Genomic DNA, 20,712 nt, shown 5'->3' on the forward strand with positions numbered 1-20,712 from the left:
GAGAATGAATGTGTTATACTCAATACATAGAAATATATATATAATTTATGCAGGGAGAGCTTATGATTTATGATCATCCTATTTATAATAATTTGATTGTTTTTTACTTAAAAGTTTTTTTTGTTTCAAGCATATTCTGAAAGTTTCATATCGTCTCATGTCGTTGTGATGGGAGCCACAAGGGGGCAGCATTTCGGTGAAATGGTGTTCCTAAACACTTTTGTTCACACTGAGAAATAAAGTGAAAGTTCATGTCAATGCGTTCATCCCACGTTTCCGTGTTTATGTAATAACCACAGTGAGAATGAAAAACACGAAGGCGTTGCCTGCTGTCGGGGCTAGTCTCGCCGCTGTTGCTACACGGACGTATTTGACGGTGGGACCGGCAGCGACAGGGAGAACGGCGACGGGCAACGATGGCTAAAAGTGATGGATGCGACTACTTCAGAAGAACCAGCCTGTTCTGGATCGTCTCCGTGACTCTGGGGATGGGATATTTCACTGTAAGTTCCACTGAACTACCGGCGAACATCGAAGGAAAGTAGAATACAAGTTTAAGTTCTTTCCGTCCGCAGCGTAGAAACGCCACCGTGGTGTGTTACGTCAAATGTCCTCCGGGTCGGAAAATTCTCCCAAAGACACACAAAAAAACAGCTACTGTCAAAAGTGGGTTTAATTTTTATATGCTTTACTTTAATATTTTGTGAAATGGTTTAATGTTAGCAGAGGAGCCTCAGAGGTCATTGTCAAGTCACGGTATGTGTTATCGATATCTAATCTGATCGGCATTCATTCAGTCCTCTGTGAGGTCAAAGGAACTTTATGTCCAAAGTCCAGCGGACCAGCTATCTCTCACTAATGCCCCCCTACTGATACCACCAGTTGTCCATTAAAAACAAAACGGTAACATGCCAAACCCCCATTAAAACATGCGTTAAATTAACGCTCCGTTATTCTCTGGCAAATGGCATCTGCTGACGTCATTAGGGCTTCCGTTGAAGCCTATATCGTTGTGCTATGTGAATAATACATATGCCGAACTGACCGCTGGACAAAATAATTAACCAAAATGTGAATGTTTAAAAGATCTATTACCGGCTGTGCTGGGCAGAAAGGTAAAACGAACCAACAGGTAACATTTTACATGGAGTCTGGTGAAGAACTGTGTGACGGCGGGTCCGTGGAGGTTACACGTCAGGACCGCTCCTACAGACAGAAACTACAAATATACAACCATATTTACGGTTTATAAGTTGTTTATTAATCAGGGATATACGAGGATCCTCAAGTAGAAGTACACATCCAACTCCTTTACTCTAAGTAAAATAATTACAAATACTTTGTTACTATACTTCAGTGGAATTTTATTTTTAATTGAGTTTATATTACTGACACTTTTTTACATACATGTTTAAACAAATATTTGTAGTTTCTAATCCTCACATTTACTTTAGTTTTAATGCATTTGAGATGGATAATGCTTATTATTTGTATTTTTATTAATATGACCAGAGATTCAGTTAGACTTATAAAAAACAGCCTGTTGAAAACTTCTTCATAGGGATACTTTCACTTTCTACTTGGAGTACATTTCAGTACTTTTTCACTTTTACTTGGAAAAAAGGAGAATCAGTACTTCTACTTTTACCAGAGTCGTCCTGAACACAAGTATCTGTTCTGCTACTGGAGTATTAATGTCTGAACTCTGAATACATGCATCATTTCTGTCATGTGGTACAAAAGTACATATTCTTCTTCTTTACTCAAGTAAAAGTACAGGCTCGAAATGCGTATTAATTTATTTTAAAAATCAATAATTCCTCTCAAACACATTAAAACTAAAGTGACAAGTTTTTCAAAAAAGTAAAACGTTGTCAGGAAAATAAATACTCAAGTAAAGTACATGTACCTGAAGTACAGAGTTACACGTCCAAACCACCACGGATCAGAGGCCTTCCAACAATAACCCCCTTTTGTGTTTTCAGTGCAGTTTAAAGTCTATTTGGACAAAAAGCACCGACGTGTTACAAGAAGAGGACAATAGCAGCCTGGAACAATGCTGCATGATGGGATATGTTGTCTTTGTGACTTTGCTCTGTCGTTTTATTTTTCTTTTAGGCTAAAATAAATAAATTCAGGTACGTTTTGACTCTTATGGTGAAAAGATGCATGAAATTGGAGAAAATGCACGACTTACGTTTAATTGTATTTTGTGTTTTAATCACTTTAAAGTGACTCTCATATACACGTATACACGTTGGGTGAATGATTATTACCGTGTCAGAATAATCGAGATGTTATCGGGTTGTCGGATTTGAACAAGTCGCCTCTTTGTCGTAGGAACAGCCGTCGCAGTCATCGCCACTGACTCACAACAGGAAGTGAAAAGTTCTTTGTGGTCGCTGCAACGACCAAAGACTCGCTGACGGATATCGGGAAGCGTGAACCGGCGGCGTGACGATGAAATGTGTGCCGGGTTATTTAACGCTCCTTTAATCGACAACAAACGGTCCTTTTGACTGAAATCTCGTGTTTAAGGATCCGTTAACCTCCGAGCTATGAAAACGGAATCGTGTCGAAGCAATAAATCGGGTCGTTCCATTTCAATCAGATAGAGTGGTTTTCTATTTGACCTAGAAGAAAATAAATCTTACATTTTTATGGTCCTAGGAATGATTCGGCCAACTAACCATGTATAGGATTATGTATTTTAATATTAAAACCAATCAAATATTATCTGACTGTCCAAGGGCCAGTAATGAGAAATATGGCATCTGCTTTCAGTTATACGGAAGAAGATTAGCGCCAGATGGAAGTTTCTTTTTGCTCTAAATTCAAAGTCTTTTAAAATCTGAATTCTGAGAGAAAAAAAGTCTGAATTCTGACTTTAAAATACTTTGAATTTAGAGCAAAAAAAATTAACATGTGGCGCAAATCGTCTTCCAGTTATTTAGATCTGTTGTGCAGCGTTATGTTTGCAGCTCTACTAAATGTTTATGGCTCTAGGAATTATGTTTCTAATGACAGCCCCGAAGCTGACTTCCTGTTTTATTTGGGGGGTTAAAAATGACTAAAGAATTTATTTGTTTTGCTAAACAGAAAGTTTGAACACATTTGTCTGATTTGACACGGAGGTATGTGGGGACGGTAAAGTACGAGATGTTATGGTGGATCGAGATTTAAAAAAACAAACTCCCGATAAGTTGATGCTGGAGGATTTCCGTTTTCCGGATAATCATAAATATCTTCACATGAGTAAATTAAAAAAGCTGCCGATGTCGCTGTCATGGTCGAGACATTTTTTAATTAATTAATTATTTTTATTTTTCCTTTACGATCTTCCCTAAAAAAAAAGATGTGTTCTATCAATGATGCAAAAGGAAATGTGTTTCTTATCTAAATGTTAATTCCATGATGTTTAAAGCACATTTGGAGATTATCTGGGTAATAAAGTGTTTTGTTTTGGCGGGGATGACGGTGAGGTGTCACTTCCTGCCGGTATGAGCCTGTAAAGCAGCAGCGTTGTTGACGTGGTCGCCTGTGTGTTGCAGTGCATGGTGTTTGTGCCGGAGAAGATCCCGCTGGACTACCTCGGTCCGTACGGAAGCTTCTGCAGATACCTGGTGGACAACTACGCCGGCCTCATGTACAAAGGGTGAGTGGAGCAACACGCTGCCCCCTGGTGGACATGGGTGGGAACTTTAGTACCGTCCCAACCGGTGGGGTCGACCGATGTGGCTTCTTCATGGCCGATAACGGTTCATGCTGATATAGGAGATCGATACTCAATATTTGAAACTGATATTTGTCTGCAGTTAAAAAAAAAAGTGTCCAAATTTAGAATAACACAAACTCAGATGAATGAATAAAATATTTCATTTTTTAAAGTTTTTATCGGACTTCATAGAAAATATATAAATAAATAACTAGAAACCATAAATAAATAACTATTATTTTGTTATTTTGTTATCCAAAAACAACAGTATATGTACAATGACTTTACATATCGCATTATATACATATCTATAGAATAAACAATATAAATAATGTATTTATACACTGTAAATAAACAGCTCCAGTACAAGATATAGAAGTAGAATAAACATACGATATCAAATTAAAAATGCCACATTTTTAAATTAATTATTTTTATTCTGCATATCAGCTTTAAAAAATGACCGATGACCATAAAAATGCTGGATATCGATAATAAAGGTCGTTTGATGGTTGTCACATGCTGACGTGTTGCTGAGTTGCAGATTACGACCATCAGCTGCTTTTCATGGAGCATCAGTGACGATCCAATGAAGTGTGACGTTTCCTCCCGGGCCTGAATGCACCGTTTCATCACCTACTGCATTAATAACCCCCCCCCCCCCGTTAACGGGTCGTTACCACCGCCACATTAGCTCTCTGCTAATGAGACGTTTAGGTCACGTGACGCGGTGGTTGTCTGAAGATGAAGGGTTTGTTGTGGTTCGGGTCTCGCCGGTTTGAATCCTGTGAAGTGGTTCATCTGATTTCAGGAAGTCACATGACTCCTGTCATCCGGCTCGAAGACAAGTAGCTTCATGTTCTCAGGCAGCGAGACTGAATTTAAACCTACTGTCGTCATAGAGATACAGTTACATCTGTAGATCACATTTTATTTACACGTATTTACACGTATGAATATGGAAAAACTCCCGTGAGTATTTATTTTCCTGACAACTTCTTACTTTTCTTCTCTACATGTTAAAACTAGTATCTGTACTTTCTACTCCTCTTATCTTCTCAACAGCTCCTTTAGTTTTAATGCATTTGAGGGGAATTATCGATTGTTATTTTTATTATTAAAATGAGAAAACAGCCAGTAGAAATATCCTTCAGAGGGATACTTTTACTTTCTACTTTGAGTACATTGAAGTACTTTTACAGTAATGGCAGATAAAAAACAAATAGTAGAAAATGTTTACCATTAAAGAAAAGAGCAGCAGCGTTCTCTCCTCAAGTAGAAGTACAGATGAAATGTACTCAAAGTAGAAGTACAGAGGAAATGTACTCAAAGTAGAAGTACAGAGGAAATGTACTCAAAGTAGAAGTACAGATTAAATGTACTCAAAGTTGAAGTACAGATGAAATGTACTCAAAGTAGAAGTACAGATGTATAAAATACAAAATAACTACATAAGTAAAGTACAAGTTACCTGAATATTTTACAGTATTCTATCTACAGTATTTGTACGTGGTAACTTCCTCCTCTGAGCAGTAGTGGATGATGTAATAATATACCAACGACCTGCAGGAACATAGAACTATGAGGTCTAGAAGATGAAGTCCTCCTCTGTGTTGCAGGTGGTGGGCTGCCTGGGGGATCCACTGGGTCGAAGCCTGGGTCGCGTTGAGGGTCTGCAGGTAAGAACCGCCGCTTTCCTCCACTAGATGGCGATGTGAACACCTCTTTACCATGGTTCCCCAGACAGATGTGTATGATGACGTTGGTTGAACAAATAAGCTGCTGTTCTCACTTGTTTTAATCATTCTAACGTATTAATTGACTGACCTGCAGTAACAAAGGCATCACCAGCATGGCCACTCGCTGCCTCTGGTTCGTCCAGACCTTTCTGTTCGGCTTCGCCTCCCTCGGCCTGCTCCTCAAGTACGACCCCGAACGCCCCAAACAGCACTGACTCCTTCAGGAGGAGCGCCGCCGAACAACGCCGACGACCGGAAATCAGTCGCCTACTTCCTCTTCTTCTCCTCTCTCCGATGTGAAACCAGATGAAGACACCTGAGCCTTTTTCTCTTATTCTATTTTTCTAACATACAAGTGTTCAAGTGAAGACTTATCTTTGATAGAGACACTACATTTCTTACCCACGATGCACCTCCATTTCATTCCATAGATTTTCTATTAATAAAAGCATAGTTTTTTTTATTGAAGATCATTTTAACATAGAGTAATTCAGCGTCAGGCGGCTGTTTAGTGCAATATGAGAGGAATCTTAGTGTGAAGTGATTTTATACTCACGATGTTTACATTCAGCCGGCAGACGTTACGACCTCAAACGTTCTCCGGGACAGAATAATAACGAGAGAGAGCTGCTGTGTGCATTTCAGATTCCTGTTTGCCTTTCAGGTACTGAAGAGTTTTTAAAATTATTTTTAATGTTAATGCTGCAAAAATAAAGAGTGATTTACAAACTGCATGACGTGTTCCGCTGCAACATTTTTTATGCTTCTTGAAAATAATCCGACTTCATCCGACATTTCGTGAAAAAAGTCACAGTATAGAATGTAAAAAAATGAATGAAAAAAAGTAGTATATTATTTAAAAAAAAATCATAGTAAAGAATTGAGAAAAATTCCCATCCTCAAAAAACCATGGAATAGTGTCACAAACAAAGTCATAAGCAGGTAACAGTTGGAAAAGTAAAACAATAAATATTATTATAATATGTACAACACTGGCTGTGCTGCATTCAAGTGTCCCACTGAGCCATCGTTCATTTTGTCCTTCAACCATCAACATGTCTGCATCAAGTTGACTGAATGAAAGAAAACCCTGTTAGTTGTGTCTGACTGCTGTTGCTCCTGTCCTCCAGGTGGAGGCGCTGCAGGACAAACAAACAACTGGTTTTCTGAAGGTTTTCATGGGAACAGGAAGATTAAACAGGACCTTTCCTTTAAAGTGTAATATTGGGTTGTTGTTTTTTGTGCATTTAAAAAGGTCTCCGGAGTTTTAAAGCCTAAGCCAGGATGGGAAAATTAAAATGTTAAAATGTAAATACAGTTTAAATATAAGCATACATAGGCCGACAACTTATAACAGTTTTTAGATAAACGTTATACTTAAATTCCAATCAATAGGTGCAGATTTTCGAGAGCAGAGTGAGTTAATACATTGATACATTTTTGCTGTATTAAATATTTTTTAACTACGACCATCGTCATCAACTGTGAATAATACCTTTTTGTTCTTTTGTACATATTTGTTAATACATTTACACCTTTTAGTTTTTAGTATATATTTGTAATCTTTATTAGTATTTTCTATTTGAGGTCACTGTGTGAAGGGAACCTGCAGAATAAGAATTACATTGCTGTGTGTGTGTGTGTGTGTGTGTGTGTGTGTGTGTGTGTGTGTGTGTGTGTGTGTGAAAGTTATGAAAATAACACGGTGGTTAAAACTTAATAATAATGATTTAATCTAATTACGGAAATGTCCCTTTAATGTGGACCTGTGGAGAAGGCGGCCTCTAGGAACATGACGCCTCCCTCTGCTTTGACGTTTCATTTCAAGTAACCTGTCATCGGAAGCTAAACGGCGGTGGCGGTGTGGCGGTGGTGGTGTGGCGGTGCGGCGGTGGTGGTGTGGCGGTGTGGCGGTGTGGCGGTGGTGGTGTGGCGGTGTGGCGGTGTGGCGGTGCGGCGGTTGTGGTGTGGCGGCGGTGGTGGTGTGGCGGTGTGGCGGTGTGGCGGTGCGGCGGTGGTGGTGTGGCGGTGCCGTGGTGTGGCGGTGCGGTGGCGGCGGCGTCCGAACGAGGCTGAAGCAGCAGCACGGGGTCACGATGTCCTCTGATTATGAACTTAAGAGCCTTATCCCGTCTTAAAGGGCCGGTCGGACTCCAGCCAGTAATCAGCCTCACGCCGGCCTCACTTTGACTCCACTGAGAAACTTCACCATCAGAAGAAGAAAAAACCACAGACTTCGTTCATTTTAGTTTTTTATTCGGAGAACAACTTACTGTGGATTCGACTCTACCATCTCGGACGGTATAAATACACAAATATATACAAGAGTTTACAAACAATGTGGATTGAAAAATGCACGTTTGACGCTGCAGGTTTGGGGGGAGGTGTGCTTGGTTTGGTCGCTAGCGGAGCTCCGTGGTTTAAAAACTACGACGCCTACGTTCGTCTTCTGAATGCAGCTGAAAAAACAACGAAACAACAACAATAGCAGCATATAAGTAATAGAAGTATTATGAGTAGTAATTTGCTACGTAATCTCAAGGCTTGTCTGTATACGTGTAGGTTCCCTATAACAGAGTTGATATACGGTCGTTGCTGTGTGTTACAGGACAGATGTGTCACTTCCTCTTGTGTTGCCATGGCGATCACCGGTCCAGCCAGCATATAGAAGGGTAGCGCTCGCTCAGCGCCTTCCGCAGCTGAACGCTCTGCATCTTATCCCTGGTCTCCACCACACACTCCAACTGTTCACACACACACACACACACACACACACACACACACACACACACACACACACAGTTAGCCATCACACGATGAGGTGACTTCTTCATTCCAGAGTAATTTAATACTTTCATTTAATTTGTGTTTTTGTTTCGTCATCAGGAGAAAAACAATTAGTTCAAGTAAGATTGATGAGTCATGAGTCACCGAGGTTCATCTCCCTCCAGCAGCAGCTTACTAATATAATGATACTAAAATGCTTAAAGGTTGAGGAGGTGATTCCATCCAGAAACACTTTCTGTTATATAACTTGAAATCCTCGTAACATACCGATAGCAATGAAGACATGAAATGCTCTGATATAAATTGTTTTTAAATGTCATCTCTGGCCGTGGCAGGACTGTAAAAACTACGTCCAATCAAAAAAGTCAGACTGGTGAAAATAATTGGACATCTGATTGAAGGGGGCGGGTTCGGTTCAGCGATCAAAATCAAAGTCTGTGTGTTTTTTTCCAAATTGTCTCTGCCTTTGAGACTTGGACGCTCACCTTCGCCTTGAAGAGGTCCGACTTCTCACTCTGCCTCCGATGGCAGACGTCCAACAACCTGGGAGGACCGGAGAGCAGAGAGTTAAAGATGAAACAGACTGGAGGTCAGCTTTAGAAGACGGGCGCAACCCTACCTGACATCCTCCCTGGACAGGACGTCCAGCAGCTTGGCCATGTCCCCGGGCCATTCTCCCAGCTGCACGGAGAACTTACTGACCCGGTCGTCCAGCACCAGGGCCCGGTCCACGCACTGCCTCACCAGCCCCAGCTCCATGTTGGCACTGCTCACCACCACGGCGACCCTGCAGCACAGAGGGGGACTTGTAATATTGTTCACCAACACAAGTGATCAAAGGTCAGAGGCAAACATGCTCTACCAAACACCATCCTGTCACGAGCGGCACCCTTACTGGATCTGGATCCATGTGGATTCTGGTGTGAAGCTGCTAACAAAGTTAGCTTCTATAATTCAAGGTCAACTTTACAGCTTTACAAGTGTTAAAGTAGTAGCTAACTAGCATTGGTAGCGACCTGTCAATCAGCAGGTAAGCCCCGCCCCCTAAAGCATCCCCTGCTTTCTGGTCTGGTGGACTCTAAATGGACCATAATGTACTAAATGAACATCATGCTGGATTGAAGAAGACTTGAAACTAGAGATTGAGACCATAAACTCATGTTTACAATGTTTACTGAGATAATACATCAAGAGAGAAGTAGGACCATTTTCTCATAGACTTCTATACAACCAGAGAGGAGTCGCCCCCTGGTGGCCAGCAGAGAGAAGTAGGACCATTTTCTCATAGACTTCTATACAACCAGAGAGGAGTCGCCCCCTGGTGGCCAGCAGAGAGAAGTAGGACCATTTTCTCATAGACTTCTATACAACCAGAGAGGAGTCGCCCCCTGGTGGCCAGCAGAGAGAAGTAGGACCATTTTCTCATAGACTTCTATACAACCAGAGAGGAGTCGCCCCCTGGTGGCCGGCAGAGAGAATTACCGTTTCAGCGTATCCCCCTGGTCCCATCCGGCCACCCCAGTAAAAATGTCCTGGATATGTCACTGCCACTCCATCTATTAAATTAAACGGCTGTTCCTGACCTCCATCAGAGAGTTTCAGTCAGGTTCAATAATAATAAGTCCGACCCACTTTTTGCCTCTCAGCTCTGGCAGTAGTCCGGCCAAGATGGCGGCGAGTCCCATGGCTCCCTCCGTGTCCACAGTGGAGCGTTCAAACTCCTGAAACCGCAGCATCGCCACCAGACAGTCCTCCTCGCTGTAGACAGGATTCACACTTTACTTTTTAAATATACATTTTTGGCTACGACAACAATCAAAAACATTTCCAAGCAGTCAAATACGGCTCATAACAGTGAATAATTATCTGAATATAAAGGAGGCATGAAGGTGTGAATGTTGCACCTGACAGAGATGACTTTATCTACGAGTTTCTTTGCCAGCTGGAAGGTGTTGACGCCGAGCGAACGCTCCACGAGATCTGAGGAGAGACGGATCATCAGCGTGGGATCGGACGGTAAAATGCAGAGACGAACCATCAACGTGACCGTCGTGTGCTGGTTTACCTCCGTAGAGTTTCTTGTTGGGGTTGCTGCGCATGTCTTTGACTGGACCGTCAGTTTTCAGAGATTGGAGCAGCAGCGGGAAACTTTCAGGTTCGACTCCCTGTTGGAGAAAGTTCATTTTTAGTAAGTTTGACCTAAAGGCTAACACAAGCATGCTAACAATTTCAATGCTAACAGGCTGATGTTTAGCAGGTATGTCTACCATGGTCCCTGCTTTAGTGTGACGTTAGCATGCTAACATTTGCTCATAAGCACCAAAAACAAGATTTTTAGTTTTGCGGGTATTGTATTGTTAAAAGCCAAATTACTGGGGGTAAAAATAAGTTTTGACCTGATGATGGCGCCAAAGGAAAAGTTAAATGAACACCAGAATGATCGCAATTCATCCTGAGGGACCATGAACGTCTCAAACGACCGACCCACTGAAATGTTCAGCTATGGAAGCTCTGTGGGTAGCAATATTATGTTCCAATCCTATAATCATTATGTTATACTCGTCTACATTTACTCATTTATAGGTTGAAATGGACTTCAGAACTTAAATGCAAGACATTTTCACTGCAATTCACCTGGAAATGTTCACACAGACTGCATTTGAAAATAAAACTGCATTCTGTGCACATGTGCTACGTTTTGCAATACCATACTTATAATAAAAAACTGCCAAACATTTGTGATGATTGCTATGAAAACAGGACCATCTTTAAAAAAGCTCAATCAGCCTCTAACTCACATTTAATAACGTTCATGACGACTGGGATGAACTCAGTATGGATGGATTTGATGGAGGGATAGAAGACGTCGCTGTTCTGTTCCTCCAGAGTAAACAGAGCTAAAGCTGCCGGAGCTTCAACTACATTTATCCTTGTTAAAGGAATAAATCTGAGCGGAATGAGAAACGCACCTGGATCAACGTCGGGGAGACGGAGCTTTGCAATAGGAAGGAAGGATTTATGGCAAATGTGACCTCATTTCAGGAAACAGCACTAACAATGCCGACGGAGTGAGATCCAGGCGACTCATCTTATACCTCGCGGGTATTGCAGGTAAGTAAGACAGCGATACACAGACGCCAGTAAACCTCCGAGCATCAACTTACTACAACAAGAATCCGTGAGTTGAGGTGTTTGATGGCTGCAGCGGTGCCGGCCAGCAGACCGTACTGTCCGGCTGCAGGGACGACCACGGCGTCCAGTTTGGACACCTGCTCGTAGATCTCCATGCCCACAGTTCCCAGTCCGGCCAGGTACGCCGCACTTTCATCTCTGAGCGTCGGAAAACAGGAGATAGAAAGAAAAATACACCTCAAGTGATGATCAGCATCTCCAAACAGCAAGTAAAGGCTTTAATGTGTTTACTAATAGGACATGTTTACATGCTTAACACTCAAACGCTCTGTTTGACCCTCCTGCCCCTCCCTCCCAAAAAGCCATGTCCTCTCTCAGTGTGTTCGTCAGAAACACGGAGGAACAGTTGATGAAATTAGCCTCTATACATTTGGATTGCTTAAAAGAACGACTGACTCTTCCAGGTAGAGGTATCCATTCTCGGCGGCCAGGTGGCGGGCGTGGTTCTGGGAGTCGTGGCTGGTGCTGCCGTAGGAGATGACCATGGCGCCGTAGTCCCTGTAGACCCGGAGGCGAGGCGAGGAGCAGCACGACGGCATGATGACGAACACGGGGATCTTCAGCTCCACGGCGTGGTGAGCCACCGCCATGGAGAAGTTGCAGTCGGTGGCCACGATCACGCCCTTCCTCTGCTGCGCCTGCAGCCACCGAAACACCGAAACACGTTAGAAAACAACGCCAGGTGATCTGGTGGAAGGTGATGAAGGATCCGCTGAAGTGTTCACCTCCAGGGTAAAAACGCTAGTTTTCTATAGTTTATTGTTTTACAGAACAGGACTATTTGTTGGCTGAGCTGTTTCCTGGTTTCCAGTCTTTATGCTAAGCTAAGCTAACCTTATATTTAACAAACAGATATGAGTATGGTGTCAATCTTCTCATCTAACTCTAACCATGCCTTAAAAATGATTAATACTGAATATATATATATATATATATATATATATATATATATATATGTGTGTATGTGTCCTGAATCCATCGCGGCTCGTCTTCGCCACAAACTCAACGAGCAAATAAGAGTTAATAAGAAACTCGAGGGTGTTTGAAATGAACACACAGATAACACACACATGCGAAGGGACTCGTTTCCAAGCCGACGTCCATTAAAGCTACACTCGGACTATTTCTGTCACTCCGGGTCGGCAGCGGTCAGTTAACGCGAGTGTGTCTGCACGTACACACGGCGAGCAGATCACATGACCTCTGACCCTGTCTCTCTCTCTGCCTGTCTCACCTGTGTGAGGGAGGTGAGCAGGTAGAGGACTCCTCTCTCCTTCACGGAGCCCGTGTAATGCAGATGCTCCTTCTTCAGGTAGATCTCCATCCCGTACTGTTTGGACAGTCTGGAGTACTACACACACACACACACACACACACACACACACACAGACACACAGACACACACACACACACACACACAGACACACACACACACAAGAAGCAGAATTTAAAGAGCACGTCTCTATTTTTAATTAAAGAAACAGACATTTTTTTATGTACATTCACTAATAAATGAATGCTTGTCAGCGGGGCCCCGTTCCATTTAGTTTGGCCCTGGTAATGTGCTGGCTGGATCAACGGAAAGGCTGAGACACTAAATAGAACGGGACCATAATTCATTTGTACACATATGACTAGAAAGCAACGTAGCTAACGACACCAACTAGTCACGTGACGAGCAAGTGGTCAAACCAGTCATGTGACTAGAGACTTGTGTAAGTTAATTAACTAAAGACACTAACGAGTCATGTGACTAGAGACTTGTGTAAGTTACTTAACTACTACTAACGAGTCATGTGACTAGCGACTCCCCCCCACATACCGTGCAGGGCGTCTTCTGGATCTCCGACTGGATCCTGAAGGCCGCGGCGCTGATGTCCTCGAAGCGGAGATACTCGAGGAAGGGTCTGGGCATGATCCTGAACTCGCTGACGCGTCTGGTTTTTGGGGGATCCATGAGCATGATCTCAGGACCCCCGACCACCTTAGCACTGTAGACCTTCACGTCCCCGTTGACGAGCTCCTCCTCGCCGAAGTCCTTCAGCCGCTCCGGTTCGATCAGGGTGGGTCTACGGCCACCGGTGCCGTTGCTGATGAGGCCACATTTGTAGGAGTCGCCGGGCTGACTGGGGCCCAGACGCAACTCGTCTCTGGGAAGGACGACAAACACACGAAATATTCAATATTCAGACCTTTGTATTGGATTTCAGGCATTTTATGAAAACTGACCCAGAAGAAATGATCGACTGCACGGATTCGACTCGAGTGTGTAGGATTTAGTGGCATCTAGTGGTTGCAGATTGCAACTGGCTGAAAACCTCTCACCCCTCCCTTTCCAAGCGTGTCAGAGAACTACGGTGGCCTTCATTAGAGCCAATGTTTGGTTTGTCCCTTCTGGGCTGCCGTATGAATATGGCCAGCTGTGTGTAGATGCTCATTCTAAGGTAACAAAGGTGATTAATGAAAACATAGTTAGGATTATTATACTAAAACACTACGCACCCAACCTTTACAGCGTTAGGTCCTTGAAACGACGAACAACTTGTGTTGTTGTTCACAAACAAAATATAATCATGTGGATATGATGGCTTCTTGAAATTTAAGAGCTTGATGTTCAGCAGCCTGCTTTCAGGTCATGAAGTTGGAACTTCCCCAAAACACCGTCCCTGAAGACATTCACATCTATTTATGGTCTCAAATGTACCTGTACGGAAAAATAGGTCCTGAAAATGTAGGGGAAAAACGAAAACAACTCTAGGATATATCATATAGTCTGTGACATTAGAACATTGCCAATCCGGGTTTTTCTATACAGATATTATATATATATGTATGATAAAAGTGTATGAGAGCATATTTTTCAAACACCAACCTCAAAAATAACCAGGAGACAAACTCTTGGACGTCAGACGTTGGTTTGTGGACTACGGGATTTTATAACGACTCGGTAAAATGCTGTTGAACAAAAATCAAAGTGTTCAACTAATTCACTAAATAGTTACATTTCTTCCCCAAATCTTCCGACTTCTCAAATGTGACGTCGCACAAAGCCGGATTCAGCTTCAGACTGGATCGTGGGCGTTTCTCTAACCGGGGCCGTTACACAGTACAAACACAGTAATAGGATCGGGGAGATTAACCCCGCCACTTAGCCACTCAAGCAGATCACAAACGGTTAACGGCTATGTTTGAATAAGGCTGTGCTGCGACGCCTTGCCTGCTATATTCAGATCTACGAGGTAAGGTTGTTAGTGTGCAGGTTTCTGCTGAATCACGAGAGTCCAGATGGAGCAACCAGCAGAAGAAGGGTTCAAAGGAAAGTGAAGTTAAAGTGCTTCATGGTGAACCTTTAGTGTGTTCAACGACCACAAGGTGGCGCCGTTCTCCCAAACAACCTGTGAATCTGCACCTATAGTCTATTTACATCACATGATCTGCCATAAACAATGCAGTGACCTTTCACCTCGTCCCTGGGGGCATCGAGGCCCTCTGCCCCCACATGGCGGCCGTGTTAACAGCCCACCGTGTGCTCTTTATACGACTGTATGAATTAGAAATAATTCAACATCAAAGTGGAGGAAGAGGAGCAGCGCGGCAGCTGGAATCGAGCCTCAAACAGCTTCCTCAAAGGAGACGAAGAGCTGAGATAGTCAAATATAAATATATAGATTCTCTTTCAAACTGCTTCCAAAAGTGAGGACAAAGCAGAAGAGACATTCCAGCACCAGCAGGCTTTTCATCATGGCTCTATCTCAGCTTCTTAGTGGCCCTTTAATGCTGAACACCCCCTAACTGGCTGCTGCACCGCTTCCTGTGTTCACTCAGGAGGAGGAAATGTGTCCCGGCAATAAATGAACCCCGATGGTTTGAAGTTGGAAGAGATGATTCTGCATTTTTCTGTCCGAATCGTTCCTTGTCTTGTTTGCTTTTAGCCTCCGTGACAAACCACAAGCACCAGGAGGTCAACAAGCACTTGTTTCTCCAAAACGTCCAAAATCATTCAGATGTATCAAATCAGGACAATCGGGGGGTCCAAGTTAGTGATGTCCTTTATACATTGCACAACACACTAAAGGGGTTTGTGAAGACCCCACCTCTGTGCCACTTTCTCTACGTCTTAGGGACGAAGAGGAGGATGAGGTAGAGGATCAAGCAAAGGTCCACAAAGGGTTCGAAGATTTGGGAGTTGCTCTAGGAGCTGATGAGGAGGAAGAAGGAAGAAGATAGAAGGAAAAAGGAAGAGGAAGAAGGAAGAAGGAAGAAAGTAGGGGAAGAGGACGAAGGAAGAAGGATGAAGAAAGAAGGACGAAGGAAGAAGATGGAAAATGAGGAGCCTTTTCTGCCGGGCGACCTGGGAGGAGCACCCTCTGAAGAAAAGGTTTGTTGGAAGGAAGTTTGTCAAACCTCGATTTGGGGGGATCGCAGCAGCCAAACGTGGATCTGGAAGGTGGTTTCTCTTTGTGATGAAGGTGAGAGAGATTGGAGGTTTGAGGGTGTGTTCGTTGGGCTAGGCTGCTAAGAAAGTAGAAGAGGGGGGATGGAGGTAACTGGGACTGCCTCGAACTCTGGGCAGAGGGTCAATCTGTAGCTACGGCCTAGCTAGCAGGGTCAGAACTGGTTAGGAGGGTCAGAACTGGTTAGTAGGGTCAGAGCTGGTTAGGAGGGTCGGAGCAGGTTAGGAGGGTCAGAGCTGGTTAGGAGGGTCAGAACTGGCTAGCAGGGTCAGAACTGGTTAGGAGGGTCAGAACTGGCTAGCAGGGTCAGAACTGGCTAGGATGATCAGAGCTGGCAAGGAGGGTCAGAGCTGGTTAGGAGGGTCAGAGCTGGTTAGGAGGGTCAGAGCAGGTTAGGAGGGTAAGAACTGGTTAGGAGGGTCAGAACTGGCTAGGAGGGTCAGAGCTGGCTAGGACAGAGGGTCTCGAGGATCCGATGGGGGGCTACTTGTTGTTATTTCCCACCTCTGCCAGAAGGGGTCATTCTCCTCGCAGTCTTTGAGTGCAGGCCTGGGTGAGTACAAACGCTCAAGTCGGTCACTCAAGTAGCTCGAGTAGAACAACTGGGCAGCAAAGTTCATCGTGGTGGAGTCCAACGAGTGTCCGAGTCCCTCTCCTGCGGCGGCGGCGGTGTGTCCGAGGGATGCGAGGACACTGGCTGGAGCTGCTCCCACGCTGTAACGTCCCCCGACTCTCCAGCTCCCGCCCTCTTTCCCTGCCCCGGAGGCTATTTCAGAAGGGATTACTCGAGACACGTGGTGGATCTGCACCGTCTCTCCAGTGGCCTGGCCTATCTCACGGCTCTATTCCTGGTCCCAGACCGGGATTACTACACCCCCACCCTCCCCCATTTCTATGACGTAGTGCTAATCAGACAGTCTAAGGAGATAGATGCATACTTAAGGTTTATCTAGGGAGCTGTGATCTGGAGGCTCAACCATACAGAGGAGCTGGACGGTGGATCAGAAATGAAAAAGGGTCGAGGTGCGCAGGTTGTGTCCAGAGGAACAATAACTTTTCCTGCAAAAATGTATGAAAAGGGATCATAAGTAGCTCCACATTATCTAGAATCCAGTTGAATTATGGCTGACCCCTCAAGAGGAGATGAGCTGTCAGACGTCAGTGCTGCATCTGAGAGCAACTAAAGCAAGAAGTTGCTGCAGAAGAGCGATGCTACCCCTGATAGACAGAATAACACAACTGTGAGAGAGACAGGCAGCCAACAGACTTTAGGTAAAGTGGAGAAGAGGTAAATTGGCTGCTGCCAGGACTCAGCAGGAGGTCCAGATCCTATTCAGCTCTGATCTGTCCAACGTGTCCCTGGAGTCTGAACCAAGGAGCACCGGCGATGCCAGCGTTCAGATAGATAACACAGTGTGCCCCCAACGGCTCCCTTCACTACAGGAATGAGTATAATCAGAGATAATCCCTTCAGCAGACACGGATCAAACTGTATTTGCAGGTAAATCTGAGCGTAGTGAATTGAGCGTAAGATGGGCGGGGCTTACAGCCGCGGCGTACAGAAGTGTCAGTCGCAGAGAAGGAGACAGAAGTTGTTTTCACACCAAACGGGAAGCAAATTTTATACGCATCGCATTCCTGAAACCACCACTATTACTGCTTTTCATGTGGGGAAACCAAAAGACCATCACCAGCCCACCACCATCAATAACCAGATGAAAAGGATGCTGAAATAACTCCATCATGATGGGGATCAGGAAAAAGTGCTGAGTCATGCTTTGTTAGGTCTGTCTGCAAGACCACAAGATAACTACTGTTAAAACGCTGGTTTTCTGAATGGAGTCTGGTTGATGGTGCTAGGCTACGCTAACATGGTAGCTGCTCCATCAACACTCCAAATAAGGTAATCTAGACATTAATACAGCAGAGACCTTGTTGTTTGGACCACAGACAGTCTCTGGTTCCTCCACATAGTCTGGTCTGGTCTCTGGACTAATGTGAGCTACTATCTAGACCTCTGGGGGACCGCAGACAGTCTCTGGTTCCTCCACATAGTCTGGTCTGGTCTCTGGACTCATGTGGGCTACTATCTAGACCTCTGGGGGACCACAGCCAGTCTCTGGTTCCTCCACATAGTCTGGTCTGGTCTCTGGACTAATGTGGGCTACTATCTAGACCTCTGGGGGACCACAGCCAGTCTCTGGTTCCTCCACATAGTCTGGTCTGGTCTCTGGACTAATGTGGGCTACTATCTAGACCTCTACAAATTGAAATATTTCAACTCAAGCCAACAAGTGAATGTCCCCTCATTGCATCTGGAGTCTGACAACATAACAAACCCCCCAAAGAACCTTCCAGTCGAGGCCTTAAATGTTTCTGTAATAAAGCAAATCTACAAACGGATTAGGAACCAGTCGAGGGAAACCAAAGGTCAACTGATGACTTGTGTTAAAAGCAAAGGGTGGAGCTTTGTTTCCTTTGATGGAGTCACACACACACACACACACACACACACACACACACATACAGCTCACCCAAATTAGATTTAGTGCCTTGAAAAGTGTCAGGAAGACGGTGAATGCCAGAGGCCAGACAGGTACAGACAGACAGGTACAGACAGACAGGTACAGGAGGTTTAGTGAGGTTCACATGAAGATGACTGCATTAGTAAAGATGACGCTCTCCTTACTTGTAACGTTTGTCTGGCGTTACGTTGGCCTGACGGACAGACGTACCGGGAGGACGAGCGGACGGAAATAGACGGAGGGAGAAGGTGACCCCGCCTCCAGCAGCCTGTCACGCCACGGACCAGCGTGACGCTGTGATCCTCTGGCTCACCGTCGGTCTAGATGCTTCACTACAGATGAACTCTGTGACATATATTTACATTTTATATCCTGCTGCTTTATAATAAATCAATATTTGTTTAAACAAATAAACATTTGGAATATATGATAATTTCTATGATCTGCTTTGAGCTACAAGGCAGTGACCTTCTCTCTGCTGGCCACCAGGGGGCGACTCCTCTCTGGTTGTATAGAAGTCTATGAGAAAATGGTCCTACTTCTCTCTGCTGGCCACCAGGGGGCGACTCCTCTCTGGTTGTATAGAAGTCTATGAGAAAATGGTCCTACTTCTCTCTGCTGGCCACCAGGGGGCAACTCCTCTCTGGTTGTATAGAAGTCTATGAGAAAATGGTCCTACTTCTCTCTGCTGGCCACCAGGGGGCGACTCCTCTCTGGTTGTATAGAAGTCTATGAGAAAATGGTCCTACTTCTCTCTGCTGGCCACCAGGGGGCGACTCCTCTCTGGTTGTATAGAAGTCTATGAGAAAATGGTCCTACTTCTCTCTGCTGGCCACCAGGGGGCGACTCCTCTCTGGTTGTATAGAAGTCTATGAGAAAATGGTCCTACTTCTCTCTGCTGGCCACCAGGGGGCGACTCCTCTCTGGTTGTATAGAAGTCTATGAGAAAATGGTCCTACTTCTCTCTGCTGGCCACCAGGGGGCGACTCCTCTCTGGTTGTATAGAAGTCTATGAGAAAATGGTCCTACTTCTCTCTGCTGGCCACCAGGGGGCGACTCCTCTCTGGTTGTATAGAAGTCTATGAGAAAATGGTCCTACTTCTCTCTTGATGTATTATCTCAGTAAACATTGTAAACATGAGTTTATGGTCTCAATCTCTAGTTTCAAGTCTTCTTCAATCCAGCATGATGTTCATTTAGTACATTATGGTCCATTTAGAGTCCACCAGACCAGAAAGCAGGGGATGCTTTAGGGGGCGGGGCTTACCTGCTGATTGACAGGTCTCTACTGCTGAACCATGTTTTATTTAAGACCTCACTGATACACTGTTGTAACAACATTAATAATCATTTTTAAATGATCATTCTGAATGCTTTATAACTGATTAATTACCGTATGTTAAAGCTGTTACATAAACTAATAAATAAATATATCTTCTAAAATTAAAGTCTGCTTTAAGTGATCCCCCTGAATGTTAAATGTTAAAAATGTTAATTGAATGTCTTGCGTCAGAAAATAAGCTTTCTTGTGATGTTTAGCGTATCAAATTCACTGCGACAGTATGAAGTTATTATTCTTTCACTTCAAAAGTGATTTCTAATCCGCTTCGCTCAGACGACGTTTGAGTTTCCACCGAAAAACTAAAGAGACTGAATGACTGAGAGGGTCGGCGATGTGTGTGTACATTAAATGTTTCCTCTCTCGTGACCTTGTTGTTGTTGTTGTTGTGGTTTTAAACCTCTCGTCTCTCCGTTGATCCCTTCACTCACTTTTCCTCCAGTTTGGTTTTCTGCTGCTAAACCTGCAGATCTGCTTAAGAGGCCAGACGAGAGAGCAAAGACAGCCGGGCTTAATGGAGATAACCACGCTCACGACGTAACAGTGTTGGCTGTGTGTGTGTGTGTGTGTGTGTGTGTGTGTGTGTGTGTGTGAGTGTGTGAGTCACGCAGACAGACAGACAGACAAGTCAATTGGGTGAGAATAACAGGAACCAATCAATGCGATGATAAAGGGCATTCTCTGCTGCTGCATTGATCTGGAGTTCTCTGACTTCCTGCCAAACGGAAACACCCACTGATTTTCCCAGAAAGAGCTCGCCGGCTTTTTGTTGCTGCTTCGATTTTATCAGTGGAAAACTATATATATATATATATATATATATATATATATATATATATATATATATATATATATATATATATATAGTTTGAATAATGAAGAAAAACAAATAAGAGCTTTTCTTATGTCAATGTTACCTTGTGTGGATAATAGTAATATTTGATGTTTCGAGGCATTTCTT

General features: G+C 43.9%; 2 protein-coding genes across 2 annotated transcripts; one reads left to right on the forward strand and one right to left on the reverse strand.

Annotated features, from left to right (window-relative positions):
- Window positions 1–329: 329 nt before the first annotated feature.
- tmem254 (transmembrane protein 254) lies at window positions 330–6,186 on the forward strand. The gene is made up of 4 exons (XM_084021010.1): window positions 330–503; window positions 3,552–3,655; window positions 5,335–5,394; window positions 5,549–6,186. The coding sequence occupies exons 1-4, from the start codon at window positions 417–419 to the stop codon at window positions 5,667–5,669; spliced, it is 372 nt and encodes a 123-aa protein (XP_083877136.1). The 5' UTR covers window positions 330–416; the 3' UTR covers window positions 5,670–6,186.
- Window positions 6,187–7,705: 1,519 nt separating this feature from the next.
- On the reverse strand, window positions 7,706–16,660 carry LOC311020753 (L-threonine ammonia-lyase). Its single transcript, XM_084020955.1, has 11 exons — window positions 16,392–16,660; window positions 13,256–13,583; window positions 12,668–12,784; window positions 11,830–12,071; window positions 11,402–11,571; window positions 10,307–10,402; window positions 10,146–10,221; window positions 9,874–9,999; window positions 8,861–9,028; window positions 8,727–8,784; window positions 7,706–8,198 (listed from the first exon to the last, which is right to left on the reverse strand). The coding sequence occupies exons 1-11, from the start codon at window positions 16,505–16,507 to the stop codon at window positions 8,100–8,102; spliced, it is 1,596 nt and encodes a 531-aa protein (XP_083877081.1). The 5' UTR covers window positions 16,508–16,660; the 3' UTR covers window positions 7,706–8,099.
- Window positions 16,661–20,712: the final 4,052 nt, after the last annotated feature.

The sequence above is a fragment of the Eutrigla gurnardus genome, assembly GCF_963514095.1.
Source record: "Eutrigla gurnardus genome assembly, chromosome: 11".
In the NCBI taxonomy this organism is placed as follows: domain Eukaryota; kingdom Metazoa; phylum Chordata; class Actinopteri; order Perciformes; family Triglidae; genus Eutrigla; species Eutrigla gurnardus.

Coding starts and splice junctions, on each gene's coding strand:
- tmem254 (XM_084021010.1), top strand. CDS start 417: ATGGCTAAAAGTGATGGATGCGACTACTTCAGAAGAACCAGCCTGTTC. Junction 504..3,551: donor TGGGGATGGGATATTTCACT/GTAAGTTCCACT, acceptor TGTGTGTTGCAG/TGCATGGTGTTTGTGCCGGA. Junction 5,395..5,548: donor GTCGCGTTGAGGGTCTGCAG/GTAAGAACCGCC, acceptor ACTGACCTGCAG/TAACAAAGGCATCACCAGCA.
- LOC311020753 (XM_084020955.1), bottom strand. CDS start 16,507: ATGAACTTTGCTGCCCAGTTGTTCTACTCGAGCTACTTGAGTGACCGA. Junction 12,072..12,667: donor TGCTCACCTCCCTCACACAG/GTGAGACAGGCA, acceptor CGGTGGCTGCAG/GCGCAGCAGAGGAAGGGCGT. Junction 8,199..8,726: donor CGGACCTCTTCAAGGCGAAG/GTGAGCGTCCAA, acceptor GTGTGTGAACAG/TTGGAGTGTGTGGTGGAGAC.